The sequence below is a fragment of the Panthera pardus genome, unplaced genomic scaffold (assembly GCF_024362965.1).
Source record: "Panthera pardus isolate Hobbes unplaced genomic scaffold, ASM2436296v1 HiC_scaffold_9, whole genome shotgun sequence".
Classification (NCBI taxonomy): domain Eukaryota; kingdom Metazoa; phylum Chordata; class Mammalia; order Carnivora; family Felidae; genus Panthera; species Panthera pardus.
The window spans coordinates 5,060,317-5,086,636 of NW_026527024.1; the positions used below are offsets into that span (position 1 = coordinate 5,060,317).

Genomic DNA, 26,320 nt, shown 5'->3' on the forward strand with positions numbered 1-26,320 from the left:
GTTGAGCATCTAATTCTTGATTTCAGCTCAGGTCACGATCTCACAGTTCATGGGTTCGAGCCCCACGTCGGGCTCTGCCCTGACGGTGTGGAGCCTGCTTGGGATTCTCTCTCTCTCCCTCTCCCTGCCCCTCCCCCCAAAAAATAAAGAGAAAGAAAAGGCATCTTATTCGAGCCCAAGTTGGGGCTGCCACCCAGGATACACAGTCTTCACAAAGGTTGCTCCGGGGAAGGAACGTGGGCTGCAGGGTTATATGTTTATTTACACAGAATTTACACGGAGTTACAGAGAGAATCCAGAGGAAGGGCATTCCAGAATGCGAGAGGCTTTATCTTTTGTTTTTAGTGTGCATGAGACTGTATGACTTTAATCTTAGGGAAAGCATGGAGGTTTTTTTCTTTATGTCTGGAACGTTCCTTTTTGGTTATTATTATTATTATTATTATTATTTAACAAAGCAGATGTACTGTGTGTGCATGGCAAAGAAATAGAGCCCACGCTTGGAGGTTTTGCTGAATCCTTTTGACCTTGGTAAATGTTCAAGGATAGCTTCCCTGGGAGCCTAGGAACAGGGCCCACGAACGTTAAAAGTCGGAAATTTCCTTTATTTTATCAAAGTATCACACGTAATCCAAAACTGGAGTCCTCATCGTTCTGTTATCTAACGATCCCAGAGGATGACGATGGTGATGAACATACATCATTTCTGTATCAGGGAAAATCTGAAAATAGGCATAAATTGAAACGAAAACCAAGTCATTCACGTGCACTTGCAAAACAAAGCTGACGAGTGACAAATCATGGCTGAAAAAGAATCAGGACAACTGGGATCATGAAGAAAAGTTCGGAGCACGTGCTACGCGCTCCACTCACAGCTGCGGGTCCTGGTGTCGGGGCTGCGATGAAATCCCATCTGAAAAATACAAAATGTTGCTCAGGAAAGCGTGTAGGAGAAAGTGTACAGAGAGTTCTAAACTAAAATCTTAACGGCGGTACATCCGTATCACCGTGAACTGCACCCCGTATCTCCGGGCGCACCTGTTAGGAAGCTGGTCGGTCGCTCAGAAACCTGCCGTGTTGCCCCTCTGGGGACGGAGGCCAGGCAGGGTACACGGCAGCACAAGGCACACGGTCGTGTTCATCGTGGGTTGGTGGGCAGTGCGGCTGATCACGGGGAGTTTAGGTCCAAATTCCTAGAGGGTCACGCTCCAGCTGTAACCCAGGGGGTACACCCGCTGTCTCCCGACGGCACGGTGGCCGCCCAAAGCCAAGGTGCCATTTTTCACTGCCATTCTCAAAGTGGATCCGTGAGTCTCCGTTAAAGAGGTTATAAAATGTCCAAGGGCACCCACACCCAGGGCCTCTGAAAATCCCGTCTTTGCGAGCATCTCACACATCAGGGCAGCTGCCCGCATTTTCTCCGAATTCTCCCTCCTGCTTGGCCAGCGCTGGCTCTTTCCGCTCAGCTCTGCCCGCGCCTTCTTGCCTCTGGGATGGGACCCGTTGGGGAGCTCGGGGCTCACGCCCCGGGGCTGCAGCCGAGCCCGGCGCACGGTGCACACTGCCGTGGGTGGGGGGGGCGGTGGGCACCAGGTCCCTGAGGTGAGAAGCAGTGGGTGAAGGCCGCGCCTTCCCCTGCTTCCCCTCGCCACGTAAAACCAGACGCGCGCCGCATTCCGGGCCGAGGAGTCGACTCTGCCCCGGTGGCCATCGGTACTTGTGCTCGGTGTCAGGGTCGGCAGCCCTCTGCCCGTCACATCAGCCTGGGCAAGTGCAGCGTTAACAGGACGCGGTTTCCGTTACGTGGGGCTGCCGGTGGTAAAAGTAACCTCCTAGGCGCCGGGAAGGGCGGCCCCGTCCGGTGCACTGAGTCCCTCTGCTCCCGTAGGTGCTGCAGTCCTCAGGGAAGGGCGTGACCTTCTCTGTCCTTGTCCGGGACCAGCGGGTAGAGTCCCGTCGCTCGGGCTGACAGCAGAAGGGAGTCCCTGAGCCCAGCACGGACGGGCTGCGGCGGGACGCCAGCCCCAGGAGGACAAGTGCTGCGGCGGGAGCCGTCCCTGTGTGCAGCCGGGGAAGCCACGTCGCCCCCGCCCGCGCCGTGAGGGGTGGATGTGCGCTGGGCATGACTCCCCGGCAGGCGGCGGGTCGGGGCCGATGTCGCGTGGCTTGGGCTGTGCGTGTTCCTGAGCGGACATCACCTCGCCTCCCCACTGGAGCCGCGTCATCCGGCGCTCGCTTAAAGCTAACGTTCCCACGGGAGGGGGTTGCTCTTGCTTCTCAGCCGAGAAAATACCATCTCTACTCCCTGGCCTCCAGACCCCACGTCCTCCCTTCCTGGGGTCAGTGGACCTAACTGTGTGGATGGTTTTCCAGTCGTAAACCCCGGGCACCCTGCCCCGTGCCAGGCAGGGCTTCCGTTCCCGATCTGGTGAACAGAAGGGCGCGGTCCCTGCTCCTCCTGCCCAGCCCGCGGTTCCCCAGCACCGAAGAAAGACCTCCAGGGCCACCCTGGCCAAGATGCCACGGACGGCGTAACTTAGCAGCTCGGGAGCTTTGAGACCTGAACCCAAAACCCTGCGTGGCTCAGGGGGCAGAAGGGCTCAGCCTCCCACGGCCTGACATAGTGGCGATGCCCATTTGTGTCTGTTCTCCGTACGGCTGCGAAGGAGATGTTCACGGACCCTTGTTCTGTCGTTCTGGAAGTACCTCCCCGTCTGCTGGTTTTGTCTTGTTTCTAACACAGTGAGTCTTTAGTCCTTCCTGGGTCGGATGCCTTCTCAGATGTGACGGGCGCCAGAGAAAGATACGCAGACACGTGCACGCACGCACACGGATGCATCTGCGTGTAACTCTACACGTGGATTCGGGGTTCTGGCCACTGGGTTCGAGAGGGTTCAGTTCAAGTCTGTGGAAGAGCAGGCGGTGAACTCGCAAGAAGTTCTCCCCAACCTCCACTCTGCTACTCGCTGGTTTAACTGGTCTTCATTTCCTTCTTTCTTAAAAGCCAGCGAAACACACAGAATTGACGACGTCCGTCATTTCTGAGTGTCCAATTAAGTGGCAATGAGCGTATCTGCCTCGTTCGGTAACCGTCACCCCCATCCTCTCCAGAACTTCACTGTCCCCAACTGAGACTCTGTCCCCATGGAACACGAACTCCCCATCCCTTACCCAGCCCCCGGTGCCCACCGCCCACGGTCTCTATGGATTTGACGGCTCTAGGGACCCCCCCCCTGAAGTTGACTCACGCAGTATTTATCCCTTGTGACTCCCTTATTTGAGCACAACGTCCCCGGGGTTGACCCATGTTGTAGCAGGTGTCAGGATCTCAAGACTCGTCGGTCCCACAGGCTACCTTTGGCTTCTCCGTTCATTAGCAGATAGACACTCGGGTTGTTCCCCACGCTTGGCTGCTGCGACTACTGCTTAAGAACAGGGGTGTGTAAATGTCTCACGAAGAGCCTGCTTTCAAACCTTTTGGGTAAAGACCCAGAAGTGGAATCGCTGGGTCTTAGGGCGCTTTACTTTTACGCTTCGAGGACCCTCCACACCGCTTTCCGGGGCGGCTGCCCGGTTGACATTCCCACCAGCGGTGCACCAGGGGTCGTTTCTCTACCTCCTGGTTTTTCTTTGACAGCAGCCGTCCTGATGGGTGGGAGGTGGTGTTTCACTGTGGCTGTGATCTCCGTTTCCCTGACGATGAGGATACTGAGCACCTTACTGGCCATTCCCCTTCTTTGGAGACACAGCTATGAAGTCCTTTGCCCATTTTAAAATCAGGCTTTTTTCTTGTGGTGGAGTTGGAGTCTTTATATACTCCAGACCTGAGCTCCTTATGTGATACAGGATTGGCAAATGTTTTCTCCCATTCAGTAGCTTGTCTTTTCACTGCTGGTGGTGTCTGTTGATATGTAACAGGCTTGAATTTTGATGCCCGATTTACCTGTTTTCGCTCTGTTGCGTTTTTTACACAGGATCGGAGGGAAGCAGGAAAGGCTTTCCGGGGCAGTGAGCAGGAGAGGCTGCCGGACGGAGCGGCAGGAAGCGGTGCGTGTGGCTGACGGGACCGAGGGGCTGGGTGGGGACGTCCCAAGGCATTGGGACTTCAGGCCGCACAGCCTGGGTACCTTCTTAGCGGGACTGTGGGACAGTACGGAGGGCAGCAGGGAGGGGAAGAGACAGGAGGCAAGATGAGCCCGGCGGGAATGGGGACGGACAGACGCGACCATCTGTGCAGGTGAGCTGAGGGGACGTGTGGACAGGCGGTGAGGCGGGGGACAGCCGGAGGACGTGCCAGCCGCGGCAGCTCGGAGGCGGCCATCGGGTGTGACGAGAACGGGGGCGGGGCGATGGGGCCTGCCGGGTGCGCGGCGGCTGATGGAACAGACGTGGGAGTGCAGTCGCCGGTGGGTGTGCAGAGGCAGCTAGGTTCCCGCGGATGCAGACCTTCCTTAACTGCACACTTGCTTTTTAATCGAGCAGACATCGGGGACTCGGGAGGGCTCCCCGAGAGCGCGGGTGCCTGGGTTGAGGGGCTTTGCCTCCTGCCTGCGGGCCGTCTCCGGGGCCTTGCTCGCTCGCAAGCCACAGGGTTTGAAGAACGTGGCGCCGTGTGGCCGATCCCACTCAACCGTTCCTTCTGCAGTCCCCAGAGGTGGATTACAACACGTCCAACCTTTCCCGGTGACCGTGGGGACACGCAGGATTTCTCCCACTCTCCTCTCGACACGCTGCACCTCCCGCTGCAAATGGACACCCCTTTTGCCACCCGTCTGTGGCAGGGAACAGAATTCCGGGGGCTACGGTCTTGGAGCTTCTCAGATGGACCGTCCACCTCCTCACCGGCACTCGCGGTGCCAAAGGGAGCCCGCACGGGTGGCCGCCGGCCCTCCAGACACGACGTGGCCACACCGGGTCCCCGAGCATGGAAGCGAGCCTCGTGCAGGTAAGGAGCTGGTTTTCATCTTATTTAGGATTAGCTTTAACTTAAAAACGGCCACGAACTTTGTTGCTGGGAAACAGTCCTGCTTAGAATAGCTTGGGCACGTACACCTTTTTAAACTGTAAGTGGCATGAAATCTAAATACAGAGAAACCATTTCTAATGAAAATTTATTGTCAGAATCGAGATGCGCTCTAAGCGTAAAATACACAATAGATTATTTAAAGACGGCACCGAGAAAACCACCACCGTCACGGTGATCTAATATTGATGATCTGTCACTGGGACGGTATTTTAGATACGCTGGCGTGGCGTTAAATAAAATTGCGAACACTTAAAAGTTGTTTCAATTTTCATGTGGCTACTAGGAATTTTTAAATCGCACATGGAGTGCCTACTTCTGCTGAACAGCCCTGAGCCAGACAACACGGGATGAAGACTTCGTTTTCTTAAGAGAAAAGAACTCCTCTCATCAACTTCCGTGCGAAGCGTTTACCTGAAGTCTCTATTCTTACGTGTTCCTCTGGAGCTTCCCCGGAGCCGCCAAATCCGTGCTCGACAGCTGCGTGAGCCAGCTGGCTGCAGACAGCTCCCGGAGTGCTTAAGGATGATTTCTTGGCAGCTTTTGGAAAAAAACGCTAATTGAAAGGTTAATCAAATCAGTCATCCTCGCGTGTTGGTTAAGCAGACGCCCCGTCTCCGCCGCAGACTGAACAGATGCGGGGCTCTGCGTCTGCGCCTTCGCTCGGGCACGGAAGCAGTGGGGTGGCATTCTGAATCGAAATCGTGTTCTCGGTTGGGAAACTCTGCTTCCCTTTCAGGATCTTGCGGGATCTACGTTGGTAGCGACACTAATTCCGACTCTACAGGGGATTTTTTTGTTTGTTTATTCTGAGAGGGGGAGAGAGAGAATCCCAAGCAGCCTCCACACTGTCGGCACAGAGTCCGAGGCGGGGCCTGGGTCCCTGAACCGACGTGAGACGAAGTCAAGTCAGACACTTGACCAACCGGGCCACCCAGGCGCCTCTGCAGGTGAGTGTTCCTAGGTCTGCTTAGGCGCAAAATTATTAGCTTCTAAGCAGGCACATTTTGTTAAAAATACAAGTAAACGCCAGAATATGCACTGTTCGTAGCACATACTTAAAGAGCTCAAGATAAATACTCCCAGTAGCCGACAACAGTAAATACGTGTCAGTCACGCTAAGACTGAGGGTGTGCCCACACGGTAATCGGGCAGGTCACTGGGAAACACACAGAAGGTCAAGGGTTAGACAGGGGAGAATCACTTGAAGACACTGACCCGTACCTTAAAATTACGAAGTGTGTGGTGATGTCCCTTCCGCCTGTAGAAAGAACTCCACGTGTCCCACCCCAGCAGAGCTGAACACCCGAAGAAACAGTGTCCTGAGCGTGTGATCGTCACCGGAGCCCTACAGGAACACTAAGAATTCCCAACATGGAATTCAATTCGTTCTGTGTTCACGTTTTTAACGCAGGTGTTCCGCCTAAACCAAGTTCAAGAGTTAAACTGTAGAGGCTGTGCGGTTAAAGAATAAGCCATCAAGTGGGTCACAACTGTTTCAAGGAAGACGTCTGTTTCTGGGAAGGCATTTCGGGAATCGTTATGGAAGCAAACTCTGAACACGCCAGATGAGCACGGTAAGAGCACCTCTGTGGTGGAGTTGCTTAAATACGCTCCTGTACTGAACAGGACAGCGTAAGGAATGTGCTAGGACTGACCTACCTGCTAAGACAGTGGTCTCTCGTTATTTGATGGTACCCACAATCCAACAGGAAGTGTGTGAGAGCCACGTGTGGGGCGGGAGCAGGATGGATATGTGGTGTCCGAGGTTCCGACTGGTCGGTGTCGGCATCGCAGGGGTTGCTGAACGTTCTGGGTACCCCTCTGCTTGGGAGCGTATTACATTGGCAGAGAATGGCTGCCTTCCAGAAATGATTTCTTTGGGGAAAACTTAGAATATATTTTGTCTTGGAATGACTTAAAATGTGATCCAGCTTGATGCAGGTCATATAAATGATGCCAAAAAAAATACAGAATTCTAAGTTCAAAAGTACATTTATTTAAAATGTGGGCAAGATATCAATATAAAAGAAAAGAGTATAAGAAATAAAAATAATCAAAGTACAAAACATTTCAAATCTTTAACATCATAATTTAGAGATAGCAAGGTCTTTATTTACACCATTTTATTTGTAGTTGAAGTTCTGTTAACAGTGTTGTGAAAACATTTAAAAACCTGGCAAATGAATCATAAAACCTAATGTGGGCTCATAAATTCATATAATACAAAACATAATTTATGTTTCCTCAGAATAAAATTACACATCTTAAAAAGATGCAGCATATGTATCCTATTGGTTTTCCTGCTCTAGAGCGCCTGCCTCCCAAAGCAGCTGGCAAACGCGGGCCTCTGCAGGAAGCGGGTCTGTCCACCCGACGGCGGCCAAGGCCGGGCCCGTGCCCAGGACTCCAGTCGCGGTGCGGATGCCATCAGTTAAATTTATACGTAGGTTTGTTGAGGAAAACACGCTTCGAACACGAGGCAAGCTTACATCCCTACGGGACCCCAAGTCTCATTAACCAGCGTCAGGGCCCGTCTAAGACCCTGGACCGCGTTCCTCGTACCCACTCAAACCAGGAAACCCGGATCAGGGGCAGCTTTCCACGTGCCCCGCACGGACTGCCACGGCCCGCGTGCCCCAGCCTCTCTGCGGCGGGGCCTGGGACCAGCGCCCGTGAAGAGCCAGCGCGGCCACCCCGCGGAGGCGGCAAAGCCGAGGCCGCATCACGGCGGATGCCCCTTTCGGCCACAAGGCAGAGCCCAGGCAGCCGCCCCGGCAGCTCTCCACGCAGGCTCCGTTCCGTCTCTAGACAGGACACGAGGCCCCTGAGAGGACACCCCCCCCATCACCCAGATGACTTCTAAAGCCGTTCTTTCTGAAAGTCAAGGAGGCACAGACTAGACATTCACAAACGTCTAAAAATCCGGGAAAGACGTAAGAGTACGAACCGTATGAAGACAGATGCTTCTAGCTTACGGCAGGGCACCTGCAGCGATCCAGCCGGCCTCTTACCGCCCGCGCCACACGGATGCGTGCGGTTCCGATCCTAGTGGGGACGGGGGCCCTGCACCGAGCCGCCTTCAGAAAAAGGATATGATTCATAGTCCAGTGTCTGCGTGAGCACCCCGGTGAGCACGAACTCTGCGTTATGGACGTCTGAAAGAGAGGGGCGGACCGTGAGGACGGACGCGCTGCTGTGCGCTCGCGCCCACAAACACGGCAACACACCGTACCTATGCCCCGTGCGAAATACTCCCGACATAAGTGAAGGTCGTTCTCGCAGGATATTAAGATGATCTCTGATAAGCTCTAAGGAAAAGAAAGGGAGTTTATCGGTCACCGAACAGTGAATCTCGTCGGGGACGGCGAGGAGTCGGCTGTTTCCCTTCTATCCACCTTATTTTGCTTGTGCTCCACAAGTTTCCGGAAAGACGGCTGTTTAGACAGTACTCGTCCCCCTGCACATTCCACGATCGCCTTCATGGTTGACAGGCTTGGGCAGATTCCAGGCGTGATGTAAAAATATTTTGCCTAAAAATGAAACGAAAATACGTGCACTTTGAATCGTTAGGGTACGTCAGTCTTCATAAATCCTACCCTGAGAGTTTCGACAAAATGTGTCGTCTCGGGAAGTTCCGGAAGGAAGTACCACCCCGCTGCGAGCCCCCAGCCTGAGACGGGCCTGGAGGAAGCCGGGAGGTAAGTGTGGAAAAAACAAGCCTGTCCTTGTGTCAGGTGTGAGCTGTGAGGAGTACAAGAGACTGGAACTGACGTTCCTAAAAGACACGAAGAATTCTGTGGGATCGGGAGCAACAGTGTAAACATTTTTCACCATTTCCATAGAATTCTAAATGGGCATTAGATCATCCCCCTCCGTCTGTCAAGCGCGAGGCAGGCACAGCGCCTGTGTTCTCTTCGTTACCCGGGCCTGGTTGGCGCTCCGACTAGGGAATGATCCTGACGGTTAAGATTCAGTTTCCTAACGCCTTTGTTTTCAAGTGTTCCATAAAGCACGGTGTTAAACTGCTTGCAGGAAAAGAACTAACGTTTGGAAAACGCTGCTGTTTCGAGGGAGATACACCCTAACGGCATTCTCGTGCCTCAGCTGGTTCCTTAAGTGTAAAAACAGAACAGCCTGAACGTTTTGTTGTGTGTGTCCAAGGAGCTTCTCTAACAAATGTTTAAACATCTTCAGTCTTGAGTTACTCAGGCATACATTCAATTCACGTTTTGCCAAGAATCTTCTTTCTCCAGCTGCATGTGCGTCTAATGAGAAGAGCGTTAAGTAGCAAAGATTTGTTAAAAGCAGAAAACCCAACTTAAATGCCTCGCACCGATTAAGTTATCCCTGGCCACGCGCTCTGAAGGCCCAGGGACACCGCGCGCTCCCGACAGCCGGCAGGGCGCGGGGCTCCGGAGGCGCACTGGGTCTCCCCGGCCAAGACCTCCAGTAACATGTCCCGGGAGGAGCACCAGGCTCCCCCCCACCCCCCCGCCGGGCGTGTGTCACCTCCAACCGTGCCATCTGTAACTCCGTGGGGACCTTTCCCTTTAAAGTGTACCTTGAAGAGTGGAGAAGCGTGCGCCCTCTTCAAGGACTCTTCCAGACTGAAGGAGAACAGCACTTCGGCCTCAGCGTCTCGGAGGAGGTAGTTCTGCTCATCTGGAAGACAAGAGCCGCCCGCTCAACAAAGTGCAGACCCAGGGGACACGGGCCGTGCACCCCGGAGGTCGTGCCGCCAGTCAAGTGCACGCCGCTCGAGGCTCACGCTTCCCTGGGAAAGCTCTGACTCTGGAAATGTCAGCCGTATGTCTGACAGTGGCACTCACTCTGCCCCGGAAACAGCCAGAGCAGGTGAAGGACAGTGCGTCTCCACCTTCTGAGGTTATAAGCTCGTGGGAGACAGTGGACTGAGAGGAAGGGCCCCTCCCGGCCGCCGCTTTGCACGGTTTCAGGGAGCTCATGGGGAGGTCAAGAACCCCAGGCCCCAAACGACCAGCTCGGAACGAGCATCACACCCAGCGTGTGTGTGAAATACCACAAGTCTCAGACTCCATGATCTGATGACCAATGAATCTTTATAGATCTGACAAAAACATACTCCGTTTAAATACTGGACGGCGTATAGCACCTTAGAAAGAACGGTTTCACCCGACTTAGAAGCCTTTGGGCAATTTTAATTGGTTTTCAGAGTTACAAGAAAAGTTAAAGATCACAAAATGTCTTAAGCTTCTCATAAATGTCTCACGATCAGAGAAGCATTTCTTCCTTTCCTCGTTTTCTAAGAGTAACCCAGTAGCATCACAGCGCTCTAGCCAGACGGCACGCTGCTCCCCGACACGGTGGCTCAGGCCGGGGACACGTGCTCCTTCAGCCACACGTCCTTCTCTTAACAGGGATGCTTTAAAAATGTAAAAACCGGTCCTACCTAGCTCACGGGCCAGAGTTTGCCGACCCAGAGCAAAGCAAGCCAATCAGTAAAGAGACCCTGAGATGACGAATGACGAACTGCTAGAGATACGAGGTCAAGTGATCAGCCAATCCGGGAAAGCGGCTCTGCGGTTTTCGGCGGGAAAAGGTATGACTGTCCGAAAATGGGAGAAGTGAAAACAAGCAGTTCAGTCACATGGAAAATGTCTGACATGTAAGTTCTAGAGCAAAACTCGAGGCTGATCTGCCTTCTCAGGAGCTGGTGAAGAGCCCCACGCGGCGTCAGGGGCTTGGATGGAGAGAACGGTCCCCGGAGGAACAGCGGCTCTGACGACCCCATTACGGGGAGATTTCAGACAGGAACAGAGCTGCGTCACCCTTGGGAGGAGTCTGTGGGAGGAGTCAACCTGAAAGTTAAGCTTTTCACAGCCGCACAGTGGAAATGAGCACCCCAGAAAGCGACAGTCTGTAAAAGTAGTGTCTCAATCTCTATAAATCAGAGACAAACACAAAATTACAAAACCACACCCCTAGCACACGATGAAAGCTATCGGGCCCACGTGGGGTGCCAGAACCCCAGCCGAGGGAGCCGGTGCAGGCAGAGAGGGGGCCCTGCACCCACAAGGTGGTGCTGGCGATGCTGGGACATGGGTCACACGCGCGGGAACTAGGTAGTAAACACGCGTAGGGTTCTGGAAGCCAGGCTGCTCGCCGTGGGAGAACGGATTTACAAACGCAAGAGCAGAAAAGCCTAGAACTTTCTTGTGCAAAAGCCAGAAGTGTTCAAACACAGAGAGGACAGCCTGAGGGGCCCTGAAGCCAGAATGGCTCTCACTGTCCCAGTCGGGACAGTCTAGGCATCAAGGACAGCATGGTAACAACCCACGGAATGCCAGAGAAAAAGGGCTGCACACAAGGAGATAAACGAGTACATCAAAGGAACGGTGGCAATGGCACACTTCCCAGTACTTCCCCACAGACTTACTACAGCGGAGGCGGCCAGCAGACATCGCCTGCACCCAGGGGTCCCCGTGACCCCCTCCAGTGACACGACAAGTCAGAACCGCACCACCCCGGCAGGAGCCACGCGAGGGCACGGCGCCCACCGGAGTTGCCGCACTCCATCGGGGGAAGCGGCGGGCAAACCCACACGGAGACGTGACGACCACGTGTGCTTCTGAGCTACCCTGTGGCTTTCAAGGAAGGACATCACGGGGACAACCAGGCAGAGCCGAATGAGGTCTGCAAACCAGACAGTAGCAGCAGATCCTGATTTTGGCGGCTGTGCCGTGGCCGTCTGGCAGAGCATCCTCTTCTGTAGGTAACACGACATCAGGGATGATGGCGCATCATCTTGGGAACGTACTCGTTCACGGTTCAGGAGAAGGCAGCGATCTGTACTGTTTGCTAACTGCAACTGTTTGCGAACTTGGGGATTGTTTAAAAAAAGGTGAGAGAGATTTGATTTCAAAAGCCAAACGTGTTCCTTAAAAACCCATCAAATGCTAACAGATGAGTAAAAGACGTGAACCTGACAGCAACGATTCAGATATTAATGACTCCAGATAACCTAAGGTCCATATTCTTGAGAAACTTAAAGCTTTTGGCAAAACAAAAGGTCTTTAAATATGTATTAAATATGTATGTATTAAATACGTATTAAAAACCAACCATTTACACACACCAACAAACTGACCCTAAAGTTCACCCGGAAAGCAAAGACGCAAAGCAGCCAGCTCGACACTGAAGGACGGGAACAAAGATGGGGACCGCCACTGACGGACCTCAGTGCTCCAGCAGACAAGACCATGTGGCACTGGCCAAACAAATAGATCAATGGAGAGAAGCCCAGAGACAGAGCCAAGAAACAACCACCTTGGTTTTTAACAAAGGTGCAAAAGGCAATCTGAGCAAAAATCATTTAACAACTGGACGTCCACACGCAAGAAACTGAATCCAGACACAGACTGTACATCCTTCTCAACTCAAAATGCATCACTGACCTGAGTGTAAAACACAAACCATAAATCTTCTAGAACACAGAAGAAAAATCTAGATGACCCTGAATATGGCAATGACTTTAGCTACAACACCAAAGGCACGATCCATGGAAGAAATGTGATAATCTGGACTCCGTTAAAACTGAAAACTTCTGGGGCGCCTGGGTGGCTCAGTCGGTTGAGCATCCAACTTCGGCTCAGGTCACGATCTCACGGTTCGTGGGTTTGAGCCCTGCGTTGGGTTCTGTGCTGACAGCTCAGAGCCTGAAGGTTGCTTCGGATTCTCTCTCTCTCTCTCTCTCTCTCAAAAATGAACATTAGAAAAAATTTAAAAATAAAAACTTCTCTGTGAAAGAAAATGTCAAAAAAATGAGAAGACAAGCCATGAACTTGGAGAAAATATTTGCAAAAAACACATTTGATAAAGGACTGCTATATAAAATATACCAAGACCTCTTAAGATTCAGTAAGAAGACTACCCAGTTAAGAAATGGGCAAAACGTCTGAACAGACACGGCATCACAGAAGATACAGTGATGGCAAAGATACTCCACATCGTGTGTCATTACCGAAGCGCAGATTAAAACAACCGTAAGATCGCCCTTCTACAGCTGTGAAAATGGTGGAAACTGCGAACACTGACAACAGCAAATGCAAGCAAGGATGTGGAGCAACAGGAACTCTCCCTGCTGGCGGGAGCGCAAGACGGGGCGGCCAGCTGGGAAGGCAGCTCGGTGGCTTCTTAACAGAACTAAACATACTTTTACCATACAATCCAGCAACCCCACCCCTTGGTATTGGCTCAAGGAGTTGAAAATTTATACCCATGCACAAGCTATACACGAATGACGGCAGTGGCTCTATTCGTAATGGTCGGGACTTGAAAGTTCTGACCTTCAGCAGGTGAACAGATTAACTGTGGTCCGTGCAGACAATGGAGAACCGTTCGGCGCGAAACAGGAACGAGCTATGAAGTGAGGAGACAGGGAGGAGGCTTACGTGCCTATCACAAAGTGAAAGAAGGCCACTCTGGAAAGGATACGTGCTGTAGGAGTCCAAATGCAGGACGTCTAGAGAAGGCAATGATTATAAAGTGGAAACACTCTCTTATGTCTGGAAATTTAGGGGATTAAATATGAAACGTCTGAACAGTTACTATTAAATAGTAAACGTTTATATTACAACTAAACCACCTTCTAACCCTCAGACATCAACAGTTATACCAGAAATAAATGAGTCCATCAGAACTTCTGTGACACAGGAAATGCCGTAAACTTTATGAAAAGATAAAAGAATCACGTGTCACCAACTGGCAAACTTGGTAAACTAAGTCAAATTTCCATTAAGGAACAGCCCATGTCATTCTAAAGTTTACAACTGTTACAAAAACTTGGGAGCTAATCTGTATGTTTATAGTAATTGTTTCTACAAATGTTTTCTTTTGCCTGCATTTATTTCATTAATAGCTTTTAAGAACAAAAACATTAATTTCAATCGGAAGAGTCTCTACAGTTATCCTCATTACTTGGATTCTGCATTTGTGAGTCTGCCTACTTGCTACAATTTACTTGTAAACTTCCGCATCGCTCGCGGAGACGCGCAGAGCAGCGACAAACCCGAGGACCAGACGCGCACGTTCCCAGTGGGGGCTGAATAAGGCAATGCTGGGCCTTCATCCGGTTTATACCACCAACACTTTCCTTTCTGTGGTCTATTTAGTGCTAATTTTCCCACACGTTTATGCTTTCTGCTGGTGACTGGTCTCAAAAGTGCCAGCACGGAGCGCGGCCGTGCTCCCAGGGAAGAGGCCGCAGGAGACCCGGTGGCCTCCTTCGGTGTCGGTCATGTGCGGCTGGCCAGGCGCTCGGTGCGAGGGGGCCAAGAGCAGGTGTTAACACGGGCTCTTTGACACAGCGCACACGTACGTGATGTTTTCCAGATACACACGAGGGTACGTATGGATCGGCTGATGAGCACAGCACCAGGGGCTCACAGGAGCCCAGCCCTGCTTCCTCTGGGAGCGATGGTTCAGTGCTCAGGAACCCGTGTCTGTGGCTACTCTGTAGGACGTAACACCAGGAATGACAGGGATCGACTATATTATTGTTGTTGAGAATTCAGGTTTTTTCATTATTACTGATTTTCAGGTAAATGATTCTTTTCTATGACTGACTTGGATAGAACATCACAGAATTTTAAGTTTGGTTTAGCTTTGCTATAAACAACAAACCTAAGTGTCTGCAAACAAGTTATTTTTCCGGATCATACTTTCTCATCTGTATGTTAGACTACATGAACTTCAAACTACGCGTGCTTTTTATTAATTTTTTTACAGTAAAGACTGAATCAGATTTAAACACGAGTGGCTGAGAAAACGACACGGATCTGCAATATGACAACATGTCCCCGTCAGGGAGAAGTCAGGTTAGAGCGTGAGGGCAGTGAGGACGGGAGGGTGTCTGCTGGCCTGGGGCATCCACGGCATCCCCCTGCCCCAGGGGTAGAACGAGCGGGCACAGCCGAGATAGTGGGAGGAGAGCCCTGGGCCCAGGGCAGGTGGCTGCGGAGAAACAGGACAGTGGGTGCGTCCTGACAGGGGGCCGGTCACTGCTGTCGATGCCACATGATGGGGGGGCGGGGGGGGGGGCCGGGGCCCACAAGGGAGCTAAGACTCTGCACCACTGTGAGATCGCGGTGAAGCTTGTCCGGGCCACGCACCTGCTCTCCCGCTCCACCTGCACCAGTGGCCAGGTGAGGGCTCAGGATGTGCACGTGGGGGGGCATGTGGGCTGGGAGCACCACACGGGGGGTGGGGGGGTGACACTGCCGCTGCTTCCACTAAAAGCACTTCGGTCCACTGATCCGTGTAACAAAACCTATGCTTTCTCTGCCGTCTCTAAGCACGACCACCTAGAAGGACTTCGCTCCTGGTACCCTGAACGACGCGGGGCAGATGAGGAGGGGCGGACGACCAGCCCTCTGACGGAGCCCGCAATCAGAGCCGTGCCCGGACACCCCTGGACGCCATCCCTGTACCCTGTGCTGCACGCGAGATCGCACTGCACGGCCAGCACCCGAACCGAACACACGCATCGGGATCGGGAAGCGGCGAGGCGGAGGCCTTATTCCCCCCAACGTCCAAACGCCGAAGCCTTCCTATTTCCCGGTCCGAGGCAAAAGTATCAAATGACTCACTGGGACGTGGGAGACGTTTATGAATTTAATGGTGAGTTATCAAGAGTAAGAAAGCAAATGAGGCGTTTGCTGGGACGAAAGCAGAGATAAAGTCGAGAAAAACACGAGTCGGTTTTCCACATTAGCAACGGAGCTGTGGACGCTACGTACCGATAAACGTCTGACACTTGAAACACTCTTCCAGCCAGTCTGGCGTCACGATGTGCTTCACCACGGAGATGGCCGTCAGGAACTTCACCGTGCGCGTCACTTTGCTGGCGACGAGGTGTGTGCATTTCTGCGCAGACTCGGCGACCTCGCCCCCAAGGATATAGAGCTTCTGGAGGGAGGGGCACAGAGTGGAGGTGAGCGCGGGGCCGCACCTGAGCACGGCGCGCCGCGCTGGCCTGAGAGCTGGGAGACGGCGAGCACAGCAACGCACGTGCACGTGTCCGGAGTCGACCCCGCGCCTTGAGCTAAAACCAGCGATTCCCCGAGGGCCCCCGTATCACACCCCACAGACACGATGCCCGGAGAACGAGGCGGCGTGTTTCATGAAAAGGCGCGAACATGCCCGGACTTTCTAAGCTGAAATGGGTGTCGATGAGGCACATTAACAGACAGACCCTGTTCATAAAAATTAGAGAAGTGACTGAGAAGACGTGAACAAGCAGGAAAGAGCTCAGTAACTAGGCTCAATTTTAAAAGTGAAAAAAATTGATACGGCACTTAGGGCGGTTTCTTCTTCAAAACCTGAGCGGTACGATGAACGAAGCCCACGTGACAACAGGCCGACTTACACCCTCTTGACCGCCGCCCCGAAACAACAGCCAAGCGAGATGCCCCCTCCCTTGTGCTGTTACTTCCCACAGCACGCTGAAGGCTGCGTTCCCACTTCCTGTCCAAGCACAAGCACGCGGCCCTGGTCCCCACCCAGGAGAACCGGCCTGCGGCTTCCCCAACACCGGGGGGGGCTTCTGGGACGAGCACGTTCAAGCAGGTTGCTCGCGTTCGCAGGACCATAAATGTGGGTCTCATCTACTCACCCGAGTTACGTTTTCTACTATTTATAAAACTATAAAAACCACAGAACAAGGTGAAACATCACTTACGATTTAATGGCTACTTTTACTGTAAAAACGACTACAACTGATTTACAAGCCAAAAAGACTGTTGTAGCAGGACGTTCCTGATTAAATGTTCCTTTAACACACTGCTAGCCTAAAGCCAACGTGTACAAAACGGAACGGTGCTAAAACTCCTCCCAGAACATAGAACGGAATTTCACCTTAATATACTGTTGAACTTGCACAGGCTCAAATCCAGTGAAAAGCACAAAAGGGGTCAATTCTGGCGTTAACTTTTTGGTGGGAGGGGGTAGATCTTCAATTCTGTGAAAGAAAATAAAAATGCTGTTTAGCAAACAGATTCTAACAGCTTGCACAAGCCTTCAGAGCTCCGAGTGTGCGGGGTTCCTCGGTAGGGGGCAAGCGCGAGGGCCTCCCCGCCTTGGACGCGGTCACCCCCGAGACCGACGCGCTCCGGCTCAGGCGCACGCCGTCTCTTCCTCACCACCCTCCCCCCGCCCCCCCCCCCACACACAAAGGTCTCCACGGGCTTTAAAAAGAAAGTGGGGGCTTTAGCCAGCTGTGCCAGTGGAAGCGTCCCTCACGGGCCAGGCAGTGACAGGGGCATCCCCGGAGCCGCACCTCTGGCAGGCGCCAGGCCCCTGTCCGCTGCCCTGTCTTACACCAGAAGCACAAAGCAAGCGATCTGACTTAGGCACGCATTTCAAATGAAACCTCAGTCTCACGTAGCTGACACTTGAGGCCATTTAGGTAAAATAGTTTTTTAAGGTTTGTTCGTGGCATTTTGATGACAACTTAAAAAACGCGTCATCACACGACCGAGACGTTCCTGAACGCTCCTGGAACACGGACTGTGATGTGGGGGTGCAATGGGCCTGATGGAGAGCAGGGGAGAGGCGAGGGAAGCTGGTGACTGCGGAGGACCGCCTCATCGAGTCCGCCTTGGAAGTAACGGCTTTTCCACACTCACGAAAGAAGGAGAAAGGTCCCCGCTCACCCTGCACCTGCCCTGCCTTACGAATCACATGACTCGCACCGGTCAGCCAGGTCTTCGGCAGGCGAGACGAGACCACTGCCTCCGCACACGTCCTTCCACGGGGCTCTCGGCCCCTGCCCGCCTGGGCCGCGGGGCTCACCTCGGGGACGCAATCCCACACTTGCTCCTGCAGCGCAGCCCGCCAGCCCTTCCCGCCTGCCGCTTTACCGACTGCGGCGGGACACAGTTTTGCTTAAAAATAAAAAGATGCAGGGCACCTGCGTGGCTCAGCCGGTTGGGTGTCCGACTTCGGCTCAGGATCGAGCCCCGTGTCGGGCTCTGTGCCGACAGCTCAGAGCCTGGAACCTACTTCAGATTCTGTGTCTCCCTCTCGCTCTGTCCCTCCCCTGTTCATGCTCTGTCTCTCCCTCAAAAATGAATACACTAAAAAATATAAAACTTATAAAACCAAGAAGATTCAAAAACGTCCCGGAATCTCCCCAACTGTGAGTGTTTCTAACACAGGCCTACAGAGAACCCCAACCATAGTGGCGGGAAGGGGCTGTCCGTACCTGGCTCTTTTGGAAGAAGGCTGGATGTTGGTCACTTCGTTCTGCTTCAGTTTGGGAGGCAGCCTCACGCCCTGTAATCACACCAGTGTCCACGTCAGTCGACTGTGCACGAAACACAGCAGCTGCCCACACACCCGCGTCGGAGAAGCGTCCCTCCGCCACACAGAAGCCAGCCGCGCCTGGATGGCAGTGAGGAGGACGCCGGCCAGGGGCCAGAGGGCTTTCTGGAGGGGCCCACGTGCCTGGCACCTGCCTGCCGGCTGGCCCTTCCCAGCCGCCACACGACAGCGTTCGTTCCCGCGTCGTCTGCTGTCCCGACGTGGGATTTGGAAAACACACTCCCTGCAATCACACCCCTAAAACACGGCTGCTCCCGCAACAGAAATCTGGCGTGTGGCGGCTCATGAAAGCCGTCCCCGGACGGACCGCCGCACTGCCAGGGGCTACGCGGGTCACTCGTTTTACTGCGTGAAGCCACTGCCTCTCCATCTCGGGCATTTACCTTCACGTTTTCTAAACACCCCAGCTGTATCCACACGACCGAAAAGAAAAGTCGGCGCAACTCCCAAAAAACACGTGAGACCCGCTAGCCCGTCAGGCACGGGGCCAGGCTCTCCTTCTCTGACCTTTGCCCTGAGGACACAACCCTTGGCTCCTTAGTCTCCAAACTCCACACGTCGGGGGCAATGAGGAACAAGGTAAACTGGCCCCCGAGTCTCTGAGACCCGCGGCTCTGTGACCACCACACGAAGCCGCGGGACAAGCCGCCGTCCAGGCCCCTGGGGCTGAGCGGGGGAGAACAGGACTGCATTCCCACCTTCATCCCGAAGGCCACGGAACATCTCTGCCACCCGGGCGAGTCAGGAGAATATTTGCTTTTGCTGGTGTGTCAGAGCCAGTCGTGTCTTATCAAATCATAACTACTAGTTTAAGCAAAGAAAAAACACAGGACCACATTATCACTAGCCTACGGGCTCCTTGACAGACTCCGGACGATTCTCGGCAGCTCCCAGGTTAGATTCGGAAAACAAGCGGGGCAGGTCATCACAGAACACAGGCCGGGGTGTTACTGGGTGACCCTGACCGGAGGGTTCCCCTCAGTTCATTGTTCACAGGGACACAACCCCCCAATTAACTCTGTAGTGCTGAGGGATGTGCTGAAAATCAGCGGGCACGTGACTCAAGTCCCTTGATACGAACAGACAGGTGAACACACACGGTGACCCGGGCGTAACCCTAAGCCCTACATCACACGGCCACCCAGCATCCAGGGATCACACGGCGGGGTTACCGCAGCGTGACACGGAAAACAGGACCCGGCGTCCCAGCATCACACGAGGGAGATGTGGCTGCACGGCTCCTGCAGGAAGGCCGCCCGTCCCTGCTTCCGAGCCAACAGCCACCGGCATCCGACCTCCTCGCGTCCCGAGCCGGCGGCCTCACCCACCGGGGCCCGGCCCACAGTGCAGGGGGTCCCCATCCTGTACCACGGGCAGCCCGACGCGAGTCAGAGCGGCCAGCGCTGTCCCAGGGCTCCTGCCCCGTGAGTGCTCGTGCCTCCCCTCTCGCTGCAGCTCCTCGAGCAGTGCTCCCCCGTGCACACATACGGGCAATGACAAAAGCACCGACTGAGGGGGAGCGAAGACCCCGGGCGTGCTGAACGTTCTAGGACGTCGTGCTGACAAATCACTTAAAGAGTTTCGAACGTACAAACACGGGTCTGTGCCTACCGCGTTCCTGTAAGACAGGGACAGCCCAAGTGACCGGGCCGCTGACTGGACGTACCATCAGCAGTTCTGCCGACACCTTCAGCGGGACCCTCCAGGCATCTAGAGAGAAACGAGTTGCATTTACAACAACATACCGTTCAAGTGGAAAAGCCCTTTGTAAAGCCCTTTTCTGGGGCCAGTAACGTTACATCAGACACGTCGGTGGCTCAGTGGACATTCATTAATGATAAATGCAAGCACCACGCTTATGCCGAAAAACGTTTTCAGTACAACGGAAGGGGAGAGCAGCCAGCAGCCGCGGGACGTGCTCGGGTGTCCCGTACTGAGGGTTCTCCAGGTGAGGGACACGAAGAAACGCAGCACAGCACAGGTGTCCAGGGCGGAGCCGCCCCCCAGCCCACCCTGGCGTCACTCCGGAAGCCGTTCCCGGGAACCACAACCACCCGTGACAACGGGAGGCCCACACGGAGGACCGCGGCACGTCAGGGTGGCCGAGGGACCGGCGCACCTCCCTACACGATGGCCGTGCTGACTGCTTCAAGGACCGACCACAGGTCTCGGTAAAGCTCCCGGAACTGAAGTCAAACGGGCAGATACGTCCCAGGGAAGCAGACTGTGGCTTAAAACGAAGAGCCATCCAAACACCAAACTCAAGAGCCACGATTAAAGCCACCGGAAAACCAGACTTAATGAGCATTTTGAAAACGGAGCCTATCAAGGCAGAGCTTGAACGGGCATTTTCTGGAGCGCATTCAGCTGAGTGTCAGAGCGTGTCCCGCAGGGCGGGGGTCCGTGTGGCCCAGGACGAGCAGCTGGCAAGGACAGAGGGGAGACCACAGGTGCCGGCCTACAGCCGAAGGAGCGCAGGCGGGCACGGGAGACCAGCAGGGGCAGGCTGGGGAGACCAGACGGAAAAGCGGAGTGCTCCTTCTATCCCCGGCATCTACTAAAAAGGCAGGAGAGAACACCAAACCGGCAAGAGCCCCTGGGCAGGGTCGGGGGAAGGGACTAAGAGGAGGCTGGCGCACAGCGGTGCCTCGGGCAAGCGAGAGGCGGTGGACGCAGTCTAGCACCCGCACTGATGAATCTGACCCGTGAAACTGCACTTACCCAGGAGACTGAAAACCAAGTGCGGGGTAGGGGCAAAGGGCTCCTGCAGACTGAACGTCGTGTAGCGGCCGCAGTGGGCCTGTCTCAGCGCCTCGAAGTTCCCCAGGAGAATGTCGCCAAGCCACTGGGCGTTCACGCAGGGTATTCTCCACTCCTTGGCCTTCTCGTACTTCAAACCGGCAGGCCTTTTTGGTTTTGAGGAAAAACACACTCCATTAAATGCTAGAAGCATCTACCGTTCAAACCAGCGTTTCTTTTGCATCTGGTATCAGAGACCCAGCAGGGCTGCCCGAGCCAAGGCGACCGCAGCCCCTGGCTGGCGATCGCGATCCCAGGGTGCGTCCAGGCTCACGCCGCGGTCCCACATCGCCCGCGAGCCCCGCGTCTGCCTTACTCCCCGGACCCGACTCAGCTGACTCAAAGCCCGCGAATTTGAGATTCTAGTTCACCGCAGTGCTTTACGGACGCCTCTGCGAACGTCAAAACTTCACTGCTGTTACTCCCACAGACCGTTTTCGGGCTCCCAACACCGAACTGCTGACACACCCGCCAAGTCGTAAGCGGGCTTAGGAGCCCACGTGGCGTCAGAGGCGTGCTTACTCTTTACAGATGAGCACCGTGTTGCTGCGGCACAGGTAGCCCGTGTACTTGGCGCCTGCCAGGTAAGCCATGAGCTTCAGGTCGTCCCTGTCACTGTCGACAAATCCAGTCACAGAAATAATCTAAGCACAAAGAGAGCAAATAAGGCCAAGACGCAGTGACGATTTAACCCGTGGCCACTTCCTTCTCCGGGCCTGTTCTGTGCACGTGGCGTTCCCGCGGGCAGCTGGGAACGCCGCTCCCGACAATGTCGAAAGCAGCATCCTGTTCACGGGACGCAGGCTACGTCTGTAGCCGGCGGGGGAGGCGACCGAGATACCAGACCCGGGGAAGCTTCTTCTGTGTCGGGAGGACGCTGCTGACATCACTTTAACAGAGCCGTCCTACTAAGCGTGTAAATACGAACGGGCGAGTTCTGCACCCTCCCGCCCGTCCCAGTTCTGAGGTCGTCGGAGTGAGAGAGCCCACAGGTACCGACAGGGGCCTGCCCGGTGATGGCCACTGCAGCACAAGACCCCCGCTTTACTCCGGGACCTTAAGTCGCGTCCGAGACGCTAGAGACCCGGTTAGACTCTCCTACGTGCAGGAGCCTGTGCCGCCAGGCGCACGGGAGGGGAGGTGTCCACCCCCGCCTGGGCCCTCGGGAGCCGGGCCAGAGGGAGCCCGCGCGGGAGGCAGAAAGCAGCGCAGGACCTACTCTGCCGGTGGAGGACGAGCACCAAACAAAGCCGAGTCCCTTACGTGCTGAGAACACGGCTTCCCTCCAGGGGGGAAAGCCACCGGGAAGTGAAGGGCACGGTGGGGCGGCACCATCTTCCTCTTCTTCAGGACGGTATTTAGCCAGTGCGCTGTGACACATCTCTTCCTCTCCCTGATCGCCTACCAAAGACAGAATCACGGGTCTGTTGTGCTTGGGGCTTTGTGGCTGCAGGGTCACGCACAAAACCCGCAAGGCTGGACAGCTACGACGACACCTTCCCGGGATCAGGAAGCCCTCGCGGGGATGTCACGACACCCAGCCCTCGATTTACCAAAGGGACAAATGTCACGATTGAGAACGTGACGACCCACACGGGAACGGGAACCTGCGAACGGGAGCCTGCAACCGGGGCAAAGGCAACACGCTTTGTAACCACCTTAAAAATAATCACGGAATGAGATCACATCTATGATCATCAAAATTCAATTAAAATGCCCCTGCAAGAAGATGGAGGGCCCCCAAAAGAACAGGCTCCGAGAAAACGTCACCGCCTACCTAAAATCAGCCATGGAGGGAAAAAAAACCTCACAGGCATTTCTACAGTTTTAGTTGGAAAGTGGATCCAGAAAAAGGCTACAGTGTTGAAGAGCAGTTTCGGGGAGGTTGTTTATCACACACGTATTAACAGGGTTCTGTCCACAAGTAAGAACGCTGTTAGAAGAGAAGACACGGAACTTGAGGCCACAGATGAGGGGACACCACGCGAGCCCACGCCCTGCAGGAGTTTACAGAGGCTCCGTCCAGCCCCGCGCACGAAGGCCCCCAAGGGCGCAAGTCCCGCTTCCGCCCCCCACTTGGTCACGGGGCTGCCCTGGACTGAGAGAAGGGGCGCGTCCTTGGCACACCGCGCTCAAAGACGTAAAGGCCAGGCGTCCACAAGGTTATCTGTCCCAGCAAAGACTGGTGAAAAGAAGGGACTCTGCTCTCTTCAGAGGTAGAAAAAGGTCCTTTCCAAACACAGCAATCGCTAGAGTCCTAAGATGGGCCACAAAACGGGCCCGACTTCATTCCAGTCACAGGGGACGCCGCCCTACTCACCTGTGCGTACATCCCGCTGACCTGACTCTCGCAGAGGAGATGTGTGCACCGGCTCGAGAACGTCGGGTCCACGGTGCCACCGTGCGCCTGGATTATCTAGACACACAGGAGAGCCAAAGTCATAATCAACCTCGTGTGCTCAGGAGGACAGGGTACGGTTTCCAATTAGACTATTAAAGAGCCCATCGTCTATTTTTATAGTATATTTCACCAGAACATATACGATATACGTGTGGGTTATAGTTACAGGTTCTCCACTCAGCACCGTTAAGCGAAAATGAGCTCCAACATTCATTTAACTTGAATTCCCAGAGGGAAAGACAAGAGAAACGAACGTTCTCTTTCTGTAACACGGTTCTCTCCACCTCGCACTGCTCACATTCTAGACCAGCCAGCACCGCGTGGTGGAGGCCGTCCTATGCTCCCCTGACCTGCACCCGCCCTGGTGTCATGACATTTCAGACATTGCCAAATGTCCCCTGGGGGGCACAGCCACCCTGGCTAAGAGCCATTATAATAAATAAATTAAAAAGCAGGAAGTTAGCAAACCCCAAAATTTATCTTTCACAACAGATCTGTCTTAGGGCTGAGGGAACTATTCTGTGGCATTGCACGGTGCTGGCAGCATTTGTGAAAGTCCAAAGAACCGCGCACCAGAAGGGAGGGACTTTCGCGGTCTGTTAAAAAAAACACCTGCCCCACAAAACGGTTCTGCTTCATTTACTTTTTTTTCATGTTTATTTTTGAGAGACAAAGAGTGAGCAGGGGAGTGGCAGAGAGAGAGAGAGAGGGAGACACAGAATCTGAAGCAGGCTCCAGGCTCTGAGCTGTCAGCACAGAGCTCGACGTGGGACTCGAGCTCACAAACTGCGAGATCGTGACCTGAGCTCAATTTGCACACTTAACCGACTGAACCACTCAGGCACTCCTTGCTTCACTTACATTAAAAAAAAAATTTTTTTTTAAATGTTTATTTATCCCTGAGTGAGACACAGCATGAGCAGGGGAGGGGCAGAGAGAGCGAGAGGGACACACAGAGTCTGAAGCAGGCTCCAGGCTCCGAGCTGTCAGCACAGAGCCCGACGTGGGGGGCACAAACCCACGGACCGCAGGATCGTGACCTGAGCCAAAGTCGGATGCTCAACTGACTGAGCCACCCAGGTGCCATTTACTTTTTAAATTTGATTTTGATCGGGGCGCCTGGGTGGCTCATTCAGTCGAGCATCTGACTCTTGATTTTGGATCAGGTCAGGACCTCAAGAGTCGTGAGATCGAGCCCTGGGTCAGGCACCGTACTGATGGTGTGGAGCCTCCTGGGGATTCTCTCTCCCCTGCTGTCCTTCCCCCACTCACGCCCTTTCTCTGGAAAAAAACAAAAACAGAATTTACCGATTTTTGTTTCAGCAGTGCACAAACATGGCTTACTAAGGCGTGTGAGCAAACCGGCGGTTTCTACACCACTGGTTCTCACCCCCCTGCAGCAAGCACAGTCAGCTCTTCGCGTGTCTTCCGATAATTCCGGGTATGTTCTCACGAATCCACGCCTCCTGACCTCCTCCTGCGGGGCTCACCCTGGCTCGCTTCTCCTGCGGTTGTTAGGAGCCGTATTCCCTCCCTCCCGCCTGCCTTTCTTAGTTTTCTATGCACCTTTCACTACGTCATTCCCGAACTCTTCAACACACGACTACCGTCCGTGGTGGTATCTGACTGTGCCCACACATCCTGGACGCGCCCCCCTTCACAGCAGAGCTCGGCCTCCTCGCTTGGTACGGGCTGGACAAACAGGATACGGTGCGGCGACCGCATACGGCTTCCCAGACAGCAGACGCTGTGGCTTCCTCCCTGCTCCGCCTCAGGTCACCTGCCCCGGCGGAGGCCAGCGCTGCCCCAGCCCCACGGCAGGCCCCGTGGCTCCCGTCGCCCGGCTCCCCCCGACCACACGCGAGCAGAGCGCCTCGGCCACAGCCACCCTGAGCCACGGCAGGGTCTCCACTCGCGAAGCACCCTCCAGGTGACACGTGTTCCCTGCTGGGAGTCACCATGTTGCAGAGGACTCGTTACACGGCGGAGGGCACGGTGTAGCTCTTCCCGCCCCGACAGATAAGGCACATCAGGTCACATCAGAGCGCGTGTCAGCTGCCCCTCGGGGACCGCTCCTCCCTCTCCAACTGAGGCCGGCGCCTCCCTCCACTCATCTCCACGACTGCCCTCCACCCTCACCCAGAGAATTCCTCTCCCATCTCCGCGGGAGGGGGCGCCCAACCGTGGCCGCCTGAGGACGCTGTCACCACAGCGGCGCGTCACGGGCAGACAGGCCGCGACATTCGAAGCCAGGAGCCACTCTTCCTCGGGGCTCCGAAGATGCCGCCGGCTGCTCCGTGACACCAGATGGCCTCCCAACTGCTGCTTCTTAGAGTCGTCCCTGGGGCGCAGCTCCGGGCAGCCCTCCCTCTGCACCCCGAACTTGCGGCAACGGTGCCCGACCGTCCCTCTCTACGTGCTCCTGCCCGTGCTTTCTCTGCGCTGGCACGCCTGTCCCTTGCTACGTGCCCTCCTGGACTAATCCCGGAGCTCCAAACAGAAGCAGACTTGTCTCTATCTTTTGTGTCTTTGAGTTACAAAGATATCTTTGTTTTGAGGCCGCTTTCTACACATCACCTTCCAACACTTCTGTGATTTTTAGAGAATTTCCTGCTGCCGTGATTCTCAGACGGGCCTCTCCCCTCCTCTCTCTGCCTCCTGCCCCAGGTCAGGTTACCAGCATCTCCCAACTGGCCTAGTCACCTGCCTGCACTCCCGCAACTCAACGTTTCATG

At 54.5% G+C, this 26,320-nt stretch overlaps 1 protein-coding gene and 1 long non-coding RNA gene across 4 annotated transcripts in view; one reads left to right on the forward strand and one right to left on the reverse strand.

Annotated features, from left to right (window-relative positions):
• Positions 1 to 15,803, forward strand: part of LOC109252417 (uncharacterized) — a 28,532-nt gene extending 12,729 nt beyond the window's left edge. For all 3 annotated transcript variants that reach the window (XR_008420816.1, XR_002073991.2, XR_002073990.2), the window contains exons 3-6: positions 4,646 to 4,945; positions 5,310 to 5,973; positions 6,438 to 6,600; positions 15,358 to 15,803. This is a non-coding gene — a long non-coding RNA (uncharacterized LOC109252417). The remainder of the gene's footprint in view (positions 1 to 4,645; positions 4,946 to 5,309; positions 5,974 to 6,437; positions 6,601 to 15,357) is intronic.
• PAXIP1 (PAX interacting protein 1) overlaps positions 7,000 to 26,320 on the reverse strand; it is a 51,213-nt gene continuing 31,892 nt past the window's right edge. The window contains 13 exon segments of the mRNA XM_053898704.1: positions 7,000 to 7,469; positions 8,121 to 8,181; positions 8,259 to 8,334; positions 8,422 to 8,556; positions 9,588 to 9,688; positions 15,802 to 15,970; positions 16,919 to 17,021; positions 18,267 to 18,337; positions 20,052 to 20,095; positions 21,107 to 21,291; positions 21,707 to 21,828; positions 22,448 to 22,585; positions 23,505 to 23,600. Of these exon segments, the coding sequence (XP_053754679.1) occupies positions 7,454 to 7,469; positions 8,121 to 8,181; positions 8,259 to 8,334; positions 8,422 to 8,556; positions 9,588 to 9,688; positions 15,802 to 15,970; positions 16,919 to 17,021; positions 18,267 to 18,337; positions 20,052 to 20,095; positions 21,107 to 21,291; positions 21,707 to 21,828; positions 22,448 to 22,585; positions 23,505 to 23,600 (1,317 nt within the window). The 3' untranslated portion in view covers positions 7,000 to 7,453.